At 35.4% G+C, this 18,828-nt stretch overlaps 1 protein-coding gene across 3 annotated transcripts in view; it reads left to right on the top strand.

Moving 5' to 3' along the window:
* IPO8 (importin 8) overlaps nucleotides 1-18,828 on the top strand; it is a 190,420-nt gene that overhangs the window by 135,973 nt on the left and 35,619 nt on the right. For all 3 annotated transcript variants that reach the window (XM_036759719.1, XM_036759720.1, XM_036759721.1), the window contains exons 18-20: nucleotides 5,947-6,072; nucleotides 6,539-6,636; nucleotides 9,408-9,503. In XM_036759719.1, coding sequence (XP_036615614.1) covers nucleotides 5,947-6,072; nucleotides 6,539-6,636; nucleotides 9,408-9,503 — 320 coding nt within the window. The remainder of the gene's footprint in view (nucleotides 1-5,946; nucleotides 6,073-6,538; nucleotides 6,637-9,407; nucleotides 9,504-18,828) is intronic.

Below are 18,828 nucleotides of genomic sequence, written 5' to 3'. Positions count from 1 at the left end.
AGGTAACGCAGCTAGTAAGTGTCAAGGCTGGATTTGAATTCAGGTCTTCCAGATTCCACACCCAGTCCTTTATCCAGTGTGTGTATGTGTGTGTGTGTGTATGTGTGTGTGTGTATTTATTTTTAAATGGATGAGAAGTTTTGTTTATTTTCTTATAATTCCAGTAGATGTTAGCAAAACCAAGTAAATTACATATAAATTTTACAACAGAAAAAAATGCCTTTAGCAAAGTAAGTATAAAGGAAAAATTGAATTAAGTAACATTTCACATAGTGGTATCCTAACTTTCTGGATGGTAAATTTATTTCCAAAGCCATGAAAATTTGTACAAAGGTAGAATATTATGCTATGTCCAAAATTAAAGTAGCAATTTTTAAAAAACTGGTAACATTGCTATTTTATTTTCATATAAAGCAAAATGTTTGTTTACATATGTCTTTATATAAATAATAACAGAAAATGAATATTGTACATGAAACTGCAGATCTCTTATATACAGCTTGCTTTTCTTTTAAAGTATGGATTTTTTGCTTTCAGAGTTGTCCTGCTTATATTTCTTTCTGGTATTCCTTCTTTTCATTTAAAAAAAAAAGATGCCTCAATTATTCTTTTCTCTTTCTTTTTAATTTTTGGCTACTCTATTCCTTTCTCTTTTTCTCTTCCTTCTCCTCCCATTGGGGATAGGGGTACAAAATAACTTTAAAAATATGCGAAGTTAAACAAGACAAATTTCTACATTGCTTGTGTCTGAAAATACACATCTTATTCTGTGTCTTGAATCTGTCACCTTTTTAAAGAGCTAGTAATATACTTAATCATTAGTTTTTTCAAATCATGGTTAGTTATTGCCTTGATCAGAGTTCTCAAGTCTTTCCAGGTGTCATAACATTGTTATTATATAAATTGTTCTGCTAGTTCTGCTCAGTTCACTCTGAATAACCTTTCCAACTTTCTCTGAAACCATCTGTTTTGTTGTTTCTTATGGCACATTGATATTAGAGTAGATTCATATACCATCCAACAGGAGTGACTCCTTAGTTAGCATTTCTTTGCCACTACAAAAAAAAAACTGCTATCAATATTTTTCTACACATTTCCTTTTCCTCTTTCTTTGATCTTTGGGGATAGGCCTAGAAATGTCCTGGCTGGGTTAAATTGAAATTAGTTTTTAGAGTGACATGAACCAATTCATAGTTTTATTAACAGTAAGTTAGTGTGCCTGCTTTCCCACAACCCCTCCAACAATTGTTATGTTCTTTTTCTGTATCTTTGCCAATCTGATCTGTGCAGTGAAGCCTCACAGGTGCTTTAATGCAAATTTCTCTAATTACTATTAATTTGGAGGATTTTAAAATATGTTTGTTGATAGTCTGGAAAATTCTTCTTATTGAAAAATTGTAGTGTATAAAAATTGTACATAGTAAAAATATTTGCTTAATGGTGTTTTTGTATTTATTACTGGTAATATTTTGTTATATATACACATGGTCCAAAGTACAGGTTTATGAAGAAAACATTGGCAGATTGAATCCTGATGGAGAAATCCAAGATGAAGTAATAGTGAGTAATTTTTCCAACCCAGACCAACACAGGGAGACAGCCAGAGAGGTCTGAATAAACTGGGGACAGGGTTGTGTGCAGAACATACAGCACCCAAGGAGAGGTTGTGAATCAGGACAGGAAGAGGTCCCATTCACATACCAGGGCAGTCCCAGATTCATAACGGGGCACCACAAGAGGGATAGGTGCAAATTGGTAGCTTTCTCCCCCCTTACCAATTTCTGGGTCACAGATCCAGGATGTACTGAGAGGGAGACCTATACCTGTAGGGGAGTTCACTCCTTGCATACATTGCCCCATTACTCCCCTCCCCCTTCCCCCCAATAGTCTCAGGAAGTATATTGAGAGAGGAACAAGTTCAGAAAGAAGTAGCAGTGGTATGGGTCAGACCCGAGGACAGAGTGTTGTATGGAGTCCCATCTGCCAGCTCAGTCTGATGCTGAAGAGGAGTAACCAGGATGGGAATCCCAGACTGAAGTGGTGTTTGCAGTTCTCTCACTCTGAAATAGCAGAGCTTCCCACCTAGCTAACACGGACTGAGTCCAGCAGTAGTTTGCCAAGGGCGGCAACAATCAGACTTTTCCCTGGTTCAGCCTGACCTGTCTCTGAGATCCTGGAACTACATGATAATTGTCACCCAAGGAAACAGCACCAGGAAGGAAGCGCTCATCACCCAGTCCTAATGTCAAGTTCAAAGTCAGGGAGTAGACTAGAAGACTGAGCAAGCAAACAAGAAAAAGAATCCCACCAGGAAACGTTATGATGGCAGGGATATTCAAGACATAAACCTAGAAGACGTTAGTGACTCCAAAACATCTACAAACAAACCTTCAAAGAAAAACGGAACTTGGGTACAAATTCAGCTGCAATTCCTAGAAGAGGTGTAGTGAGATTTTAAATGTTTTTGTTAATGGAATAGGGTACTCAAGGGAAAAAAGTACAAAAGAAATGAAAGCTTTGGAAGAAAGAATTGGAAAGGAAGTAATACCTTGGCACAAGTGGTATAAAACCTAACCCAAGTAGTGAACTCCCTGAAAATTAGGATGGGCCAAATAGAAGCCCACGAATCACTCCATGAGACAATTAAGAACTCTTAAAGCAAAGTCAAAAGACAGAAAAAAAAATGGAAGAAAATAAAAGATATATCATAGCAAAAACAACTGACCTGGGAAAAAGATTGAGGGAAAAATATTAGTAATCATTGGATTACAAACAGTATTCCCTTGAAGTAAATTTGCATTATGCAAAATAGACTTCATGTAAAGAATTCTGAAAGAAATTTGCATTCCAAAAAAACTATTAACTTTACAGTATTGTACTCTCTCTCTCCACCCCTGCCCCTCTTTGGGGCGTTCCTCAGCCTCCTACTTCCCACCTAAAAAAAAACAACACCCTAAAAAAGTGAAAGCAGAAGAATGAGTGGAGGAGACCACAACTACTGCCACTAGGTGTGGGCTTTGCTTGAGACTTTCAGTGCTGAGAAAGAAGACTGGTGCCCTGCTTCATTCCCTCCTGCACCCCCACCTCCTGCTGCTGCCTCCCCTGTGTCTTCCTGCTAATTTTTCTTCAGTCCTTCCACACTTGGGTACTATATGTCTGCTCCTGGCCCCTGTGTGTTGCCCATACTCTGCTGTCTATATCCAGCTTCTAAATGTCTGCTTCATGTGTTCTTCCCATTCTTGCTTCTCTGCCCTGTCCCCATGTGTCCTTGAACTGTGTTTCTTCTCCTGCTGTCTCTTCTCTGTCCTCTGCTCTTGCATGTTCTTGGGGCAGGGGCCTCCTTCCTGTGTTCCTCACTTCTCCATGTCCTTGGGCAAATTTGCATTATGTAAAACTCATTTTATGTAGGGGCCTGCAGAACATCCACTTACATAAAATGAGGACTGTCTATAACTAAACGCTATGACCAAAACAAAAGCCTAAATATCATATTTCAAGAAATCTTAAAAGAAAACTTTCCAGATCTCTTTGAAACAGAGGGCAAGGTGGGTAAAAGGAATTTACCAGTCATTTCTTGAAAGAAACCTCAAGTTGAAAATTCTGAGGAACATCATAACTAAAAGAGAAATATACTGCAAGCAGCCAGAAGTAAAGAATTCAAGTACTGAAGAACCAGTCAGGATCATACATAGTTTAGCAGCCCTAAAAACATATTTTTAATGAAATAGAGGGCTTCTAAGCATTCCTGATGAAAAGATCAGAGCTGTATAGAAACTTTGTAGTTCAAACACAGGTTTTCAGAGAAACATAAAAAGGTAAACATAAAAGAACAGTGATGATAAAGGAACAAACAAGGATAAACCACTTACATTCTAATATGAGGAGATGATCCATGGACCCTATGAACCCTATCATCATCAGGGTTCATAGAGAGAAATCTAATTAGACAGAAGGTTTGTGAATGCTTCTGTTATGTCTTGATAATCTTAAAAGAAGAATGGAAAGGGAGGGGAAGAAAAATACACTCGGGGTAGAGAGGGAAGAAAGGTTAGGGAAAATTATCTCACATAGTTGTGGTTTGCAATAGGACATCTCTACAAATAAGGATGAAGCATCTGGGGGAAAATGGATGACACTTGAATCTCATTCTCCTCTGAATTGTTCAAAGGAGGGAAAACATACATACACACAGTTGAGTATAAAAATGTTTCACTCAACAGGGAAATAGAAAAGAAAGGGGAGAAAGAAGAAAGAGAAATTAGAGGGAGGATAGATTAAAGAAGGGATTTTTCCTAAGCAAAACAAACCTTAAGTCTGTAGGAAAGATATCTATAGGTATTTATAGCTTTGTTTTGAGTATAAACCATGAGAATCTTAGGGTATGCCCATTAATTGGAAAATAGCTGACCAAGTTATGGTAAATGAATGTAATAGAATTCTGTTGCATGAAAGAGGATGATTTCAGAGAAACTTGGAAAGACATATGAACTGATGCAGAGTAAAGCAAACAACCAGAACAGTTTATACGATGACAGCTGTGGTAACGCAAACAAATTTGAAAGAATTAAGAACTCTTATCTGTGTAATGACCAACCATAATTCCAGAAGTCTAATGATGACATATGCTACCTACCTCCTGACAGAGAGGTGAAGGACTTGGAGAGCAGAATGAACATTTTTTTTGGACATGTCCAACGTGAAATTTGTTTTGCTTGACTATACCTGTTTAAGATGGTTTTTATTTTTCTTTCTTTTTCAATGTAGAAGGGGAGGTTTGGAGAGAAGGGAAAAAAGGTGAATCTTTTTAGATAGAAAAAAATATAATTAAATAAAATGAAAGCAGATGAGGGAAAGTATTAGAAATTCATTGTAGAAATTACATTCTAATTAATGTGATAGGCAATAGTTTTTCTATTTTGCTTATTTCATGTTTTGCTTATTAACATTTTAGTGCTACAAGTTTTAGTTTTTCAGTCTCATTCCTGGTGAATGTGGTAATAAATTAATATTCTGTTTTAACTTATCTGAGAGCATCTTGATATAGTAGGTTCCAACCAAGTAACATATTCCTTAGTTGAATTATAATTATTGGGTATTGTACATCCAAATTCGAAATTATTTAATTTAAATATGAATGGTAACTAATCCTTTCAGAGAGAAAGAGAGAGAGAGAGAGAGAAAGAGAGAGAGTGTGTGTGTGTGTGTGTGTGTGTGTGTGTGTATTCCGTAAGAGAGATTTGTGATGATTAGAATCTTTGGTAGCAAATTATTTTTCCAACACTTAGGTTGGTCTCATTTTGCTATTTGGAGCAAAATTAGCATTTTGGGGGGCTAATATCAATTTAGTATTAGCCTTTGTACAAATTCTGGCATTAAATTATATGAGAATTTGAAGACTTGTACTAATTTCTAGAGTAACTGGCTCCACCTGGAAAGAGGAAAATTTAATTCAATTTGTTGCAGTGGGAATTCTCTTTTAATGACATTTTAGGTGACACAGATGGAACTATGTTAGATTTAGCTTTATTGCTTTCTATCTGTATATTTAGATAATGCCCCTTGATTGGTGGTAAAAGCAATAACTATATGTAGAGCTCTCAGAACACTGAGAAACCTCATGGGAATTTGTGTCCTAATAGAATATGCTCTACAACAATGAAATATATTTTTAAAGTCAACTGGAAAATGTTGAAATAAAACAACTGCAATATGTAACTGTATTATTATTGTATTCCTGTAGGACTGTTTGAAATGCAGAATATTTTGGTTTAGCCTAAGAAAACTGTCCAAGGAAACTTGAGAGAATTACAAAATGAAATATTCACAGATATTGCATATGTAAAGATGTGGGCAGTTGGATTAATGTTTTATTTCCAAAATTCTCTGCTGTTGCTTTAATAATTTGGCTTTTGCTGTTTTTAAATTGTCTAATCATATCTCTTCCAGAATTTTATGAAGAAATTCTTTCATTGGCATATAGTTTGACTTGCCAGATGGTTTCACCTCAAATGTGGCAGCTGTTAGGTATATTGTTTGAAGTTTTTCAGCAGGATTGCTTTGAATACTTTGCAGGTAAACTACTTCTTCCTGCTGCTATTTTGTAATTTAATATTCCTATATATGTGAAGTCCAAACAGCAGTTTGAAAGAAACAAAACGAAGACAAAAGATGTAATTCATTCTAGTAGCTCTGATGCCAAACCCCTCATCTTTTCTATTGGCAAATGGTTTGGTGAGCTTTAGAAGTAGGGTGTATAGTCCCAGGAATGTGAGCATTATAGGGACTATATTGTTTCTTTAAAATATCCTCAGTACTGACTATCCTTAGGTCTTCTTGGAGCTTAACTTTGTGGTACTAATAGTTCCTTTGGCTTCAGTTATCTCAACTGTAAGATTATTTCTAAGCCCTTTTTCAAGTTTAAAATGATATGATTCTAAGGAAAGATAATAATGAGCAAGTAAAATGAAAGTGTGTTATATCTGAATATTTGTTAATATTCTGTTCTAATGTAAGACTTTGACATATCCTTTTTTTCCAGACATGATGCCTCTCCTACACAATTATGTTACTATAGATACGGTTACTTTACTATCCAATCCTAAGCATTTAGAGATAATTTACACAATGTGTAGAAAGGTAAGAATGTCCTTTCTTATTTTTTGTATTAGTTGTAGTGTCCAATGTATAATTGATTATAGGCAGTTCTGTTCCTTATTATAGTAATCTTTCTAAACTTTTTCCCCTTAAATATATTTAGTTATTTGAAAATATCCTTAGCATTGGCAGTTTATGCAGCTCATGTATTCATCAGTTTGTATCTTCAAATCATAAAACGTTATTTGTTTTCATAATTTGGAAAATTTATATTGATAGTGCAGTACCAGGTGAAAAACAACTGTAGCTATCATCTTAGCTTCAAAATCATGGATGAATACTTTTTTAAAAAATCAGCTGTATCTAAATTGAAGGCAAATGTGATACACAAGTGTTTATAGGGTGAGGCAGAAATTACTACACAGTTAAAGAACTCTATATATGATAAGATGTTAAATTTATGCTAAATTATAAAAGGTTATATTCATATTGTCTCCAGTTGTATAGTTTGAGCTTTTGCTTGGTTCTCTAGTAGGGCCTTCTTAGAACCATTGCAGGGACTTTTGCTTCTCTTGTTTATATTCTATGTAAATGTGTGTACGTGTTTTTGTATATGCATATGTGTGCATATGTATATGTGTATAAATTATACAAAATACGCATTCATACACATATAATATCGTGCACCTGCAGGTTAGAAATCAGTTTTAATTTTTGCAACCATTCTGAACATTCAGGAGACTGACACTTAATTCCATAAAGAAGGTTTGAATCAAGAGCTATTTATTTAAAATTGCATATAGAACAAACACACTCAAAGAAAACCTCTCTAACCTTTTTTTCTCTTTGGGACCTCATCAGTTCTCCATGTATTTTATGATCATCTTTACACATATGACTCCCATATTTATATACATCTAGCCCTGAATGCTAGTCCTGTATTACCTATTAAGGATTTCAAAATATATATCTTCTGGACATCTAAAACTAAACATATTGAAAACAGAATTTATCTTTCACTTTAAACCTACCTCTCTTCTGAACTTACCTATTTCTGTAGGTTCTTTTTTAGTGAACTAGATTGCAATCTTGGTGTCATCCTTGACTTCTCACTCTCTCTCACCCCTCGCATATAATTAGTTGATTCTCTTTATAGTCTCTCTCATATCTGATACCTTCTCGCTAATCACACAGCCATTACTTTAATTCAGATTGTCGCTGCCTTTTATTTGGACTAGTAAAATAGTCTCCAGATTGCTCTCACTGCCTCATTTCTTTCCATTAAGTGTAGGTCTAACCATGTGACTCCCTCTGCTCATAAACACCGCTGCTTTATTATGTTCAGTATCAAATATAAACTCTTTCATCTGGACTTTAAAGTTCTTCACAATCTGGCTCCTGTCTTCTTTTATAGCTTATTATACATTTCTCTCCTTCACTCACTTTATGTTCTAGCCAAACTGTTTGTTGTTTTTAACACTCAGTATTCCTTCTCCCATCTGTGCCTTTACACAGACTGTTTGTCATTCCTGGAGTCTCTCTGCTCACCTCTGCTTTATAGTATCCTTCATTTGTTTCAGAGCTCTACTAGCCAACTTCCATCTTCTACGTGAAAGTCTTTTTGGATCTCTTGTACTAGTGCCACTCTTCTCCACTTACTCCTTATCTTTATTTTGTATATATGTTCATATACTTTTGTACATGTTGTCTACTCTGATAGAATGCAAACTTTTGGAGGATAGAGAGTGTTTTTGTTTTGTCTTTGAATTCTCAGTACCTAGCACAGTACCAGACACCTAGTAGGTGTTTTAATAAATGCTTGTTGGTTGATCAGTATTTGAACTTGAAATCAGGAGCCAGTTCTAGTTTAAATTCTAGGTTTGCAGCTAATTAGCTACCTTGGGTAAGTTCCTCATGCTCTTTTATCATCTATAAAATGGATGAGTGTATTAGATTATGTGTACTCCATCCTTGCAATTCTGTGATCTCTGTATTACCCTGAATTCTATGATCTCTTGGTTATTCTGAATGACCTTGGCTACCTTCAGTTCTTCTCAGGTTATACACCTAGCAAACAAGGGAGGTAAGAGAGTAGGATTGACTAGAAAGCACAATTACTTGGAAAAATAAAGCAAACTAAGCTCTGCTACCTGCAGTAACCATATTTATATCACTGGCTTGTACAAAAATTTATTTTTATAACTCATCATTTATAATTCAGAAGATACTGACTTTTAATTAATAAGACAAATATATAATACATCTTAGAAATAGCTCCATAAAAATGTTTAAAACAGAAATTTTGGTACTAAAAGGGATAAACTACTTTGGAAAATTCACTTGTATGTCATTTCTTGATCTGTGTGAGAAGGGGATTACTGTATTTTTCTGGGTTAAACAGCTGTGGATAGAGCAGTGGAATTAGAAGACCTGGGTTTGAATCCCAGCTTTTTCATTTACTATTTTACTAACTACATGATCATGGGTAAGTCATTTAAATCTTTCTCACACCTAAATTTCCTTATCTAAATAATGAGATAAAATAATTTGCCCTGCTCACCTCATGGTGTTGTTACAAAGATCAGATCAGATTAGATAATGTATATAATTTGCTATATAAAATGTCTGCTAATATTTTGTGTGATTCTGCAGAATAGAAAAAGAAAACAGGTGCGTTTACTGGTTTATCTCCTTCCTTTGGTTGGAAGGTAAACTTTAAATAGCAGCAAAGCAATGGTTTTAGTTTCAAAGCAAGTTTTAATTGAAATGTCACATTATCTCTTGATACGCTAATTTGTAGCAAATAATTATAGGTATTGACTGGTGATGCAGGAGAAGATGCAGAATGTCATGCAGCCAAACTGTTAGAAGTAATTGTTCTTCAGTGCAGAGGAAGAGGAATTGATCAGGTAAAGAATGTTATAAAAGCAGCCTTTTTATTATTTTAACATAAAATCACATGCTTAACAAATACTTGTTTTTAAAAGTAGTAGAAAAGGTTTTCTATTCTTTGGATCAACTGGTAGTAAGTCCTGTTCAATATAGTGTTGAAAACAGTTATGGTAATTTTGGAATATTTTCTTATATGCTAGTCAGGAAACGATAGATGGAGAATTTTATAATGCTTTTTAGAGGTTATTAATGAAAAATTATAGAGGAGATTCAAGTATTGATTGTTTTGATTAGGATTCTTATAAAAAGTATATTTTCTTCATATTCAATATTCCTAGTCTTCACATTCTTCAACTGATCTTTCCTTTATTATTTTTATCTTAGCGTCTAATTTTCTAGGTTGAATTGAAAATAATTCCTATTCTTAAAACATCCTTCATGACTAATTTGAAAAACCTTTTTGACTTCTTACTTTCTTATTGATTGTGCCCCTCCCCCCATCCTTTTCTGATTCGTTTAAGTGACTTGCTCAGTAAATGCACCTGTTTTTATTTAAAAATATTTTATTTTATTTTTTTCCAATTACATGTAAAAACAATTTTTAATATTCATATTTTAAATGTTTGAGTTCCAAATTGTTTCCTGCCCTCTTCTCTCCCCTCACTGAACTGGCTATGATGATTCTTAAAGTCTCTCTCCCCATCAAAAAAGAAGTCTCTCTCTACTTGACTGTCTTCCGGGTCAGATTTTTTTATAGTAGGTATCCAACAAGTTCTTCCAGTCTTCTCAGCCTTTTTCATTTTGTACTAATATGTCTTGCTGTATCATGGAATCTGAATTCTTTTCGCCTTGTATTTGTCTTAACAAGTGTCCTCCCTTAGAGGGTTACCCCTTTGCAAGAAAGTAAAATAAAATAAGAGCTTTCCTGGCTTTAAATAAATAAATAGATTGATAGATAGATAAATAATGTGAACGATCTGGGGCAGCTATGTGGAACAGTGGATAGAGGACCAGCCCTGGAGTCATGAGGACCTGCGTTCAAATCCAGTCTCAAACACATACTAGCTGTATGACCCTGGCAAGTCACTTAAATGAATCAAAAAAGGGCGGGGGGGGGGAGGGACACAATCAATAAGAAAGTAAGATGCCACATTTTAAGAAATCATAAAAGAACTCCAAGTGCAGAATTAGAAATACATTTTTGGACACAGTCAATGAGGGAATTTGTTTTGCTTGATTATGATATTTGTTACAAGGCTTTTTTTTTCATTCAATTTTTGGATTTGAAGATGTGAGGCTACCCTATAGGATAGCCAAAAAAGCAAAAGAAAAGAATATCATTGATGAATTTTTTTTCATGTAAATAAGCGAACAGAAGGAAGGGTGATAGGAAACAGACAAGCAGGTGAGGATTGAGTTCATTCCAGGCATAGGGGACTGATGGTACAAAAGTCAAGGAGGTAGAAAGCCTATTTGCTGGATTGCAGAGTGGAGAAGGGAGCATAATATACAATGATTCTAGAAAGATAGGTTGGAAACAGGTTGCAAGGACTATAATAACTAAAAAGAGAAGTTTATATTTTATTCTAGAGGCAATAGGAAGCTACTGAAGTTTATGGAGTTAGGGGAATGACCTGGTCAGATTTGTGCTTAAGGAAAATCACCTTAGTACCATTGTGGAGGATGGACTGATAATGGTGAGACTAGGCAGGCAGACCAAGGATCTTCATTCAGAATTACCCAGAATTATATAGCATAAAAAATAAGTGAAAAGAGAAATTAGGAAGCAAAGGAAAATGCTTATATTGAAGAGTAAATTTGTTTTTCAAAGTTGAGTTTATTTCCTCTGGGGGTGGGGGGAAGATTTCTTTTTTTTTTAATTTTTAAAAATTTTTAAAATTTAATTATATTTAGTTTTCAGCATTGATTTTCACAAGAGTTTGAATTACAAATTTTCTCCCCATTTCTACCCTCCCGCCCACTCCAAGATGGCGTATATTCTGGTTGCCCCGTTCCTCAGTCAGCCCTCCCTTCTGTCCCTCCACTCCCCTCCCATCCCTTTTTCCCTTCTTCTCTTGTAGGGCAAGATAAATTTCTGTGCCCCATTGCCTGTGTATCTTATTTCCTAGTTGCATGCAAAAACTTTTTTTTTTTTCATTTTTGAACATCTGTTTTTAAAACTTTGAGTTCCAAATTCTCTCCCCTCTTCCCTCCCTGCCTACCCTCCCTAAGAAGGCAATCAATTCAGCATAGGCCACGTGCATATCATTATGTAAAACCCTTCCACGATACTCATGTTGTGAAAGACTAACTATGTTTTGCTCCTTCCTATCCTATCCCCCTTTATTGAATTTTCTCCCTTGACCCTGTCCCTTTTTGAAAGTGTGTGTTTTTGATTACCTCCTCCCCCTATCTGCCCTCCTTTCTATCGTTCGGGGGGAAGATTTCTTAACAGAATTGATGACTTCCATGTGTTCCATTTGAGATAGCCATAGTTGGATGTGAATCTTTGAAATGCAAAGAAAATGGACTAAAGAAAATAAGAAAGAAAACTAGTTTGAATAGTTCTAAAGGACTAAGTGATGATGATCAGGATCCTGAAAGGGGGTGAAGAGACTATTTGTTTTATTTTTTAGGTATCATCCCTTCATATTCAACTCACCCCATGTCCTCTGTCTATATATATATTCCTGCTAGCTACCCTAATAATGAGAAAGGTCTCGTGAATTATAAATATCATCTTTCCATGTAGGAATGTAAACACTTCAACTGTAACAAGTTCCTTATGATTTCTCTTTTCTGTTTACCTTTTCATGCTTCTCTTGAGTCTTATATTTGAAAGTCAAATTTTCTATTTAGCTCTGTTTTTTTTTCTCAAGATTGCATTAAATTCCTCTACGTCATTGAATGTCATTTTTTTCCCCACATTGATTTTGCTTAGTTTTTCTGGGTTCTTGGCTTTAATTTTTGATTTTAATCCTAGATCCTTTGACCTCTGGAATATCATATTCCAAACCCTCCAATCCTTTAATGTAGAAGCTGCTAAATCTTGTGTTACCCTGACTGTGGTCTCACCATACTGGAATTGTTTTTTTCTGACTGCTTGCGATATTTTCTCCTTGACCTGGGAACTCTGAAATTTGCCTGTAATATTCCTGACAGCTGAATGGAAGATGGACTGTATTGAGCTGAAACTTGTGGTACAGAAACATGTTACTATAATATCCAGGCATGAGGTGAGGTTATGAGGGCCTTCACCATGACAGTGTCCTTGCCTGAGGAAAGAAGAGGGTATATATAAGAGATGTTACAAAGGTAGAAACAGGAGGACTTGGCAATTGATTGGATATATAGAGTGAAAGTGAGGAATCAAGGATGACATCTGGCTTGTGAGCCTAAATTACTGGGAGTATAGTAATTTAATAGTAATAGGGACATTAGCAAGAGGGGAAGGTTTGGTTGTGGCAAGAAGGAAAAAAAAGGTTCAGTTTTGGATATTTTGCCTTTTGTCTATGTAACATCTAGCTATTAGATTGCAGCAATGATGGTAATATAATACAATAATAATAATACTATATATAATATGCTATACATATTATATATAATAATATACAATATATAATATAATACTATAATAATAAATAATACTATATTTCCCTTATAGTACTTTGCTCATAGTCTTACACATAATAGATAACTTTTGAATTCTTGTTGATTGATTTATATCAATTATATCCAATTCTGTTTTAAGGCTTTTCAAAAACTTTTTCCAATTCTGTATACAGATGTATGTGGCTTTTATTAACCTGCAAGTACTGGGCAGTAAGAATCAATTTGATCTAGATAGATCATGTGTGCTGTGTCATGAAATAGACAATAATAAAAAATTGTTATTCAGGAAATTGATAATTTCCTGAGGTCAGGAAATAATAACTAGTCTATCAGAAAATATAGAGGAAGTTGGAAGTTATTCACATTGAAGCTATGGTCACTCTTTGCAAAACCCTACTCTTAAGCAGTTGAATATCTTAAGGATCAAAGCTAGCCAAGAATTTTTTTCTGTATTTAATTATTAGCAGTTCAGTTATTGCTAGTGAATTTATAAATTGACCTCATTAAAAATCAAATTCAAAATGCATTTTTACATTAAGTATTCAGTTTTCATTGCACAGGATTAAACATGGTTTTCTAAAACAAATTTGAAGTTCTTCATCTTGAAATGTTTACATTTTCTTCTGCTAAAATTGTTTTTATAAGCACATAAGAAATTTTCCCATGTTATGACAAAACTGGAATTTTAGTTGCAAATAGTTGTCTTTTTTTCTCCTCTCCTTTTTTTTCCTCATCTAAAGTACAGATTTTCATTGGTAGTATTTCAAAACTTCTGACATCATTAAATGTTTGTTTGGTTGAGGCATTTAGAGAGGTAGGTAAAAGACAATAATTGTCAATGAAGTTACTTCCTAACATTTTCGTATTATTAACAAATGAAGTGGTTCGTGTTGCAGTAGTTGTTCTGTACCCTCTTTCTGTACATCTGAACATATTCTGTCCTGAGGTCCTGTCCCACATCACCATCTGTCTGTTGGACATTACCTATTGGATGTCCTGTAGTTACCTCAAACTCATTATCTCCAAAAGAATATTTATCTTTTTCAGCTTTCACATTTCTGTTGCTAGTGCCACAATTTCCCCAGTTACCCAGGTTTTCATCCTCAGTGCCATCTCCAACTTTTTATTTTACTTTATCCCACATATTCAGTTGGTTACAGTTTTCTTTTTAAAAAATCAAATACCCTCCATACCATTTCTCCCATCTGTGTCTCTTTCTACCTAAGTCAACAGGCATTTATTAAGCACTTGCTTACAGTGCTAGGCACTATGCTAAATGCTGAGTGATACAGAGTAAGTAAAATAAAACAAGAAGAAAATAGTCCTTTTCCTCAAACATATGTAAATTGAATGAGAGTGGAGAGTGGGGAGTCAAAGATGACAGTGATTTTGAACCTGGGTAGACTAGGAGGATAGCAGTGCTCGTGATAGTAACAGGGAAATTCAGAAGTAGTGGAAGTTTGCTGGGAAAGATGAAGTATGTTTTGGACATGTTGGGATATTTAACCTATGGGATATTTAGTCTGAGATTTTTAAAAATGCTATCGGAGATATATGATTATAGCTCAGGAGAAAGACTAGGGTGGATATATGATGATCTGGGAATCCTTTGCAAAGAGAAGATAATTGAATCCATGGGAGTCGATGAGATCACCAAGTAAAATGGGTATAGAAGAAAAAGAATGTTTAGGATAGAAACTTTGGGAACCTTCCATTCTGTTAGGAAAAACAACATGTAAATAACTAGATACAGCTAGGTTCTTGTTAGTGAGATTAATGAATTTTGTGAAATGATCTCAGGTATTTGAATTCACACTATTAAAATTATAATTATGTAAAATATTGTTGTTGGTTCTAGCCCACTGGAAATATGCAGCATGAATTTGAATAATGGGATTCATTAGTCACTTCAGGAGATTCATTATTCATACTAATTGGTACCAGCTGTACATATAAGACATAAATAGATATCAATATAGATGTATAGATGTGGACATACAGTTTAAATAAAAGTAATCTGAAAGAGAAAGACACTTTGGCAGCTTAATGGAGTATGGATTGGAATAGGGACACACTTGAGGCAGTGTAACAATAATGTTGCTTGCAGCTGCTGTGGGGGTGTAAGACTAGTAACAGGAGGGCTGCCAGCATAGGTCCTTCGATCTGCTTTTCTAAAGGAAAGCAACTTTAAAGGGGTCAACAATCTTACTTTAATCAAACATATATATCATTCAGTTAGTTTAGGGGAAAAGTCAACACCCTGAACTTCAGAGCAAATACAAACAGAAATTATAAGCAGAAATTATATTAAACAGAACAAATAACACAAATCAGCAGACAGGGCTTCTAACCGTTTGCTGATAGTTACGAGAGAGAGAGAGAAGCACCAATACTGGGTTTTCAAAGCTAGGGCAGGGGGTGGCTCTTTAATGGCTACTCATCTGGCTACATCACATGAACACTCTTCCCATGAGTGAGCCCCATGCAAAAATGTATAGAGAGTACATACTGAGAGTACATATACACTTCTTTAGGGTTAGAGGGCATCACAACCCTCGTGACCTGGGCTTCTATGTGACTTAAGCAGGTCACATGGGCCTGTTAATGGATGGGAAAGATCTTCCCATCAAGCAAAAAATACATTAACAACACAGGCTGTAAAACCACTTAAAACCACTGCATTAGTCTAGGCAAGAGGTTATAAAGGGGCTAAACTAGAGTTGTGGCTGTCTGAATAGAAAGAAGAAGACTTTTATATATGAGGTTTTTTTTGAAGGTAGAAATGGCAGGATTTGATGACAAATTGTTTATGTGGCTTGAATGAGACTGAGAAGTCCGATACGACACTGGTTTTGAGCCTGGGTGGCTGGGAGAGTAGCAGTGCTCTTGATAGTAATAGGAAAGTTCAGAAGTAAGAAAAGTTTGCAGGCAATGATGAAATCTGTTTTAGACATGTTTAGTTTGGAATGCCTATGGGATATCCTGTTTGAGATATTAAAAAAGCTACTGGAGATACACTACTAGTTCAGGAGAAAGACTAGGGCTAGATATGCGATGATCTGGGAATCTTTTGCTTAGGGATGATAATTGAACCCATGGGAGCTGATTAGATCATCAAATGACATAGTGTAGAAGGAAAAGAGAAGACAGTTTAGGACAGAATCTTTGGGGCTATTAATGGTTAGTGGGCTTATGGACATAGAGACATCAAATACTTAGATGAGGTGTTCAGACAGAGGTAGCATAGAGGCTGGACCCTTGTAATAGACTAGATTTTTGTCTCTTTTCATAAATTTGCCAAATTGATATTCCCAAAGTTCAGGTCCAACTTTGACATGCCACTACTCAGAGATACTCAGGAGGTCCCTATTGCCTATAGGATCAAATACATAATACTCTGGCATTTAAAGCCTTTCTCAATTGGCGTGTGGTACCTCAGTTGCAAACCTAGGCCACTGGTATGATGGTGATACACTCAAAAGAAAAGGGAAAATTTGGAAGAGGGTTGGGTTTGTAGGGAAACATGATCCTGTTTTGGACATACTGAGCTTGAGAGGCTTTTCCTAAACCCTCTAAGTTCCAGTTCTTCCTAAAATTACTCTGTGTTTCTAGCACCCCTTTCTTCCCTTGGGCTCACTCTCCCAATCCAAATTTAGACTAGCAGGCTTGATTCCCAGAGAACACTAATTATTCATCCTGTCAGTAACCCTGATGGACTGTGGCTTCTAATGAAGTTTATGAGGCCTTATCTAGTATACTCCCCCAGTAGTGATTAATTACTTGATATCAATTAACTTTTACAAAGAGATGTTTTCTGAGAAGGTATAGCAAGGACAGAAGTTACAAAAACTCGTGCTCTCCTCTCAGCAAACTTGCATCCTGGGAAGAGTCAGCCTAAGCTTAAGGCACAAAGGTAATGAGGCATTCTTCTAGGAAACTGAATTTCCGGCCCTGGGAATCCTCTTCTTTCTTTGCAGAGTCTCAGTGACTTCACTTCTGGGCAATGGATAAGTTGCTCACTTGCACATTGGGCTAGCTTCTTGTGGGATTTGGTGTTTTAGCTGCTGGGCCCAGTCAGACAGGATTCTCCTTAAGGCTGGCTCCTCACCAAATTTAGCTACTGATGTTATACTTCCATGGACACATGAAAGTATAACCTAGCAGTTCATAGCGATACTCACTTGAAAAATGCCAGTGAAGAACAAGATCCTGCTTGAACCTTTTGTATGCATACTCAATTATGGCTCAGCCTCCATTGCATCATCAGACTTCATTTTCATTTAGTTTTAGCCCCTCGGTCATTCTTGACAGAAAACTGACTCCCCATAATTCCACATGTTGGTATGGCAGCAGGCATATATGTTATATACAAGCTCCCTAAAACCCTTTGTGAAGGGTGAATCCCTGTAAGGACTAAACCTTCACTGGCCAATTTTCCATTACATATTTACATGCATACATACACACACTTCCCACCATAGAATATAATCTCCTTGAGGGCAATATGGAAGAAAAAAATACCGTGCTCTGCATTTTAAGCATAAACCTTCCAGAAACAATTTTTATTAATTTAGATTAAACTTATTGTTAACATTTCTGTTTAGGGAAGGAGATCTAAAGACTTGTATATGTAGAATTTATAGCATTACCAGATAATACATGAAATTCCACAGTCAAGATTGAGAAAAAGTTCAGAGTAAAAGTTGAGTTTTGTTCAGTTGAGAGTGTGCTTCATTATGGAGGACAATAGTTATATAACTTTCTGCATACCCCTAGAGAACGATTTTCCAAAAATCATTTAATTCCTCTTCAACTGTTCTTTTAAAAAATTCTCCTTTCCAGCTTGTGAAAGGTCAACTCAAGAAATCATTCCATTAACTGAAGTGACCAAAGACATCACTATCCTAAATCTGATCAGTGCCTGGGGAAACAAGATACTGTGCTTTGTTAAATTAATCAATGATCCTTTATTTTTTACTGGTCACTGTCCTAATTCTGTCAAAAGGGGAGAAAGTTTTTCCCTGAACTTTTAACCCATTTTCTTCAAAGAAAGTGACGAGGTCTTTGGTTATAGAGAAATGAATTTAGTTCAGGTAATTGTTTTGGAATTGGAAGTTAAAGAGTGATAGCATTTCACATTCAAATTAGTCCAAAAGCATACTGACTAGCATAGACTAGCATACTGAAGAAAATGCTTTCCTAATATTTCTAAAAGAAGGAGCAGAGGGTGCGCATGCACACTTTGTCTTATCCCATCACCTAATGCCTTATAACTGGTAGGTGCTTAATAAATGCAAATTAATTTTCTATAAAGTAACAAATTACTTTGATTGAGTTGATCTGATCACAGCTCTTCTCAGAACATTTTAGTTGATTTCAGTTGCCTGTTTTGTTAACTCTACTCTGTGTCTCTCCTACCTTCAGTATACTATTTAGTTCTTATCAACATTAAACTTTTCTAAAATTGTCTGTTTTAGCTTTCTTCTTCTGAATATCCAAACTTCTGTATGTATGTATCAAGTGGCTATATAAATATATTATTTATTTCTCTTACTTGTTTTTACATAAGCTTTTTTTTGTCCTATCTTTCCTGTTGTATTTTAGGTAACTTCTTTTGTTACTCATTGTGGTCTGGAGTATGAAAGTCATTGTTCTGTTGATAATTAGTTAGGTGGGGAATAAAAGATAATTAAATATGTGATCTAAGGCAAATGACTTCTTTGTTTCTCA

The sequence above is a fragment of the Trichosurus vulpecula genome, chromosome 5 (assembly GCF_011100635.1).
Source record: "Trichosurus vulpecula isolate mTriVul1 chromosome 5, mTriVul1.pri, whole genome shotgun sequence".
NCBI lineage: Eukaryota > Metazoa > Chordata > Mammalia > Diprotodontia > Phalangeridae > Trichosurus > Trichosurus vulpecula.
Note: the sequence above shows the minus strand (reverse complement) of the source record. Positions and strands in the feature narration are given on the sequence as shown.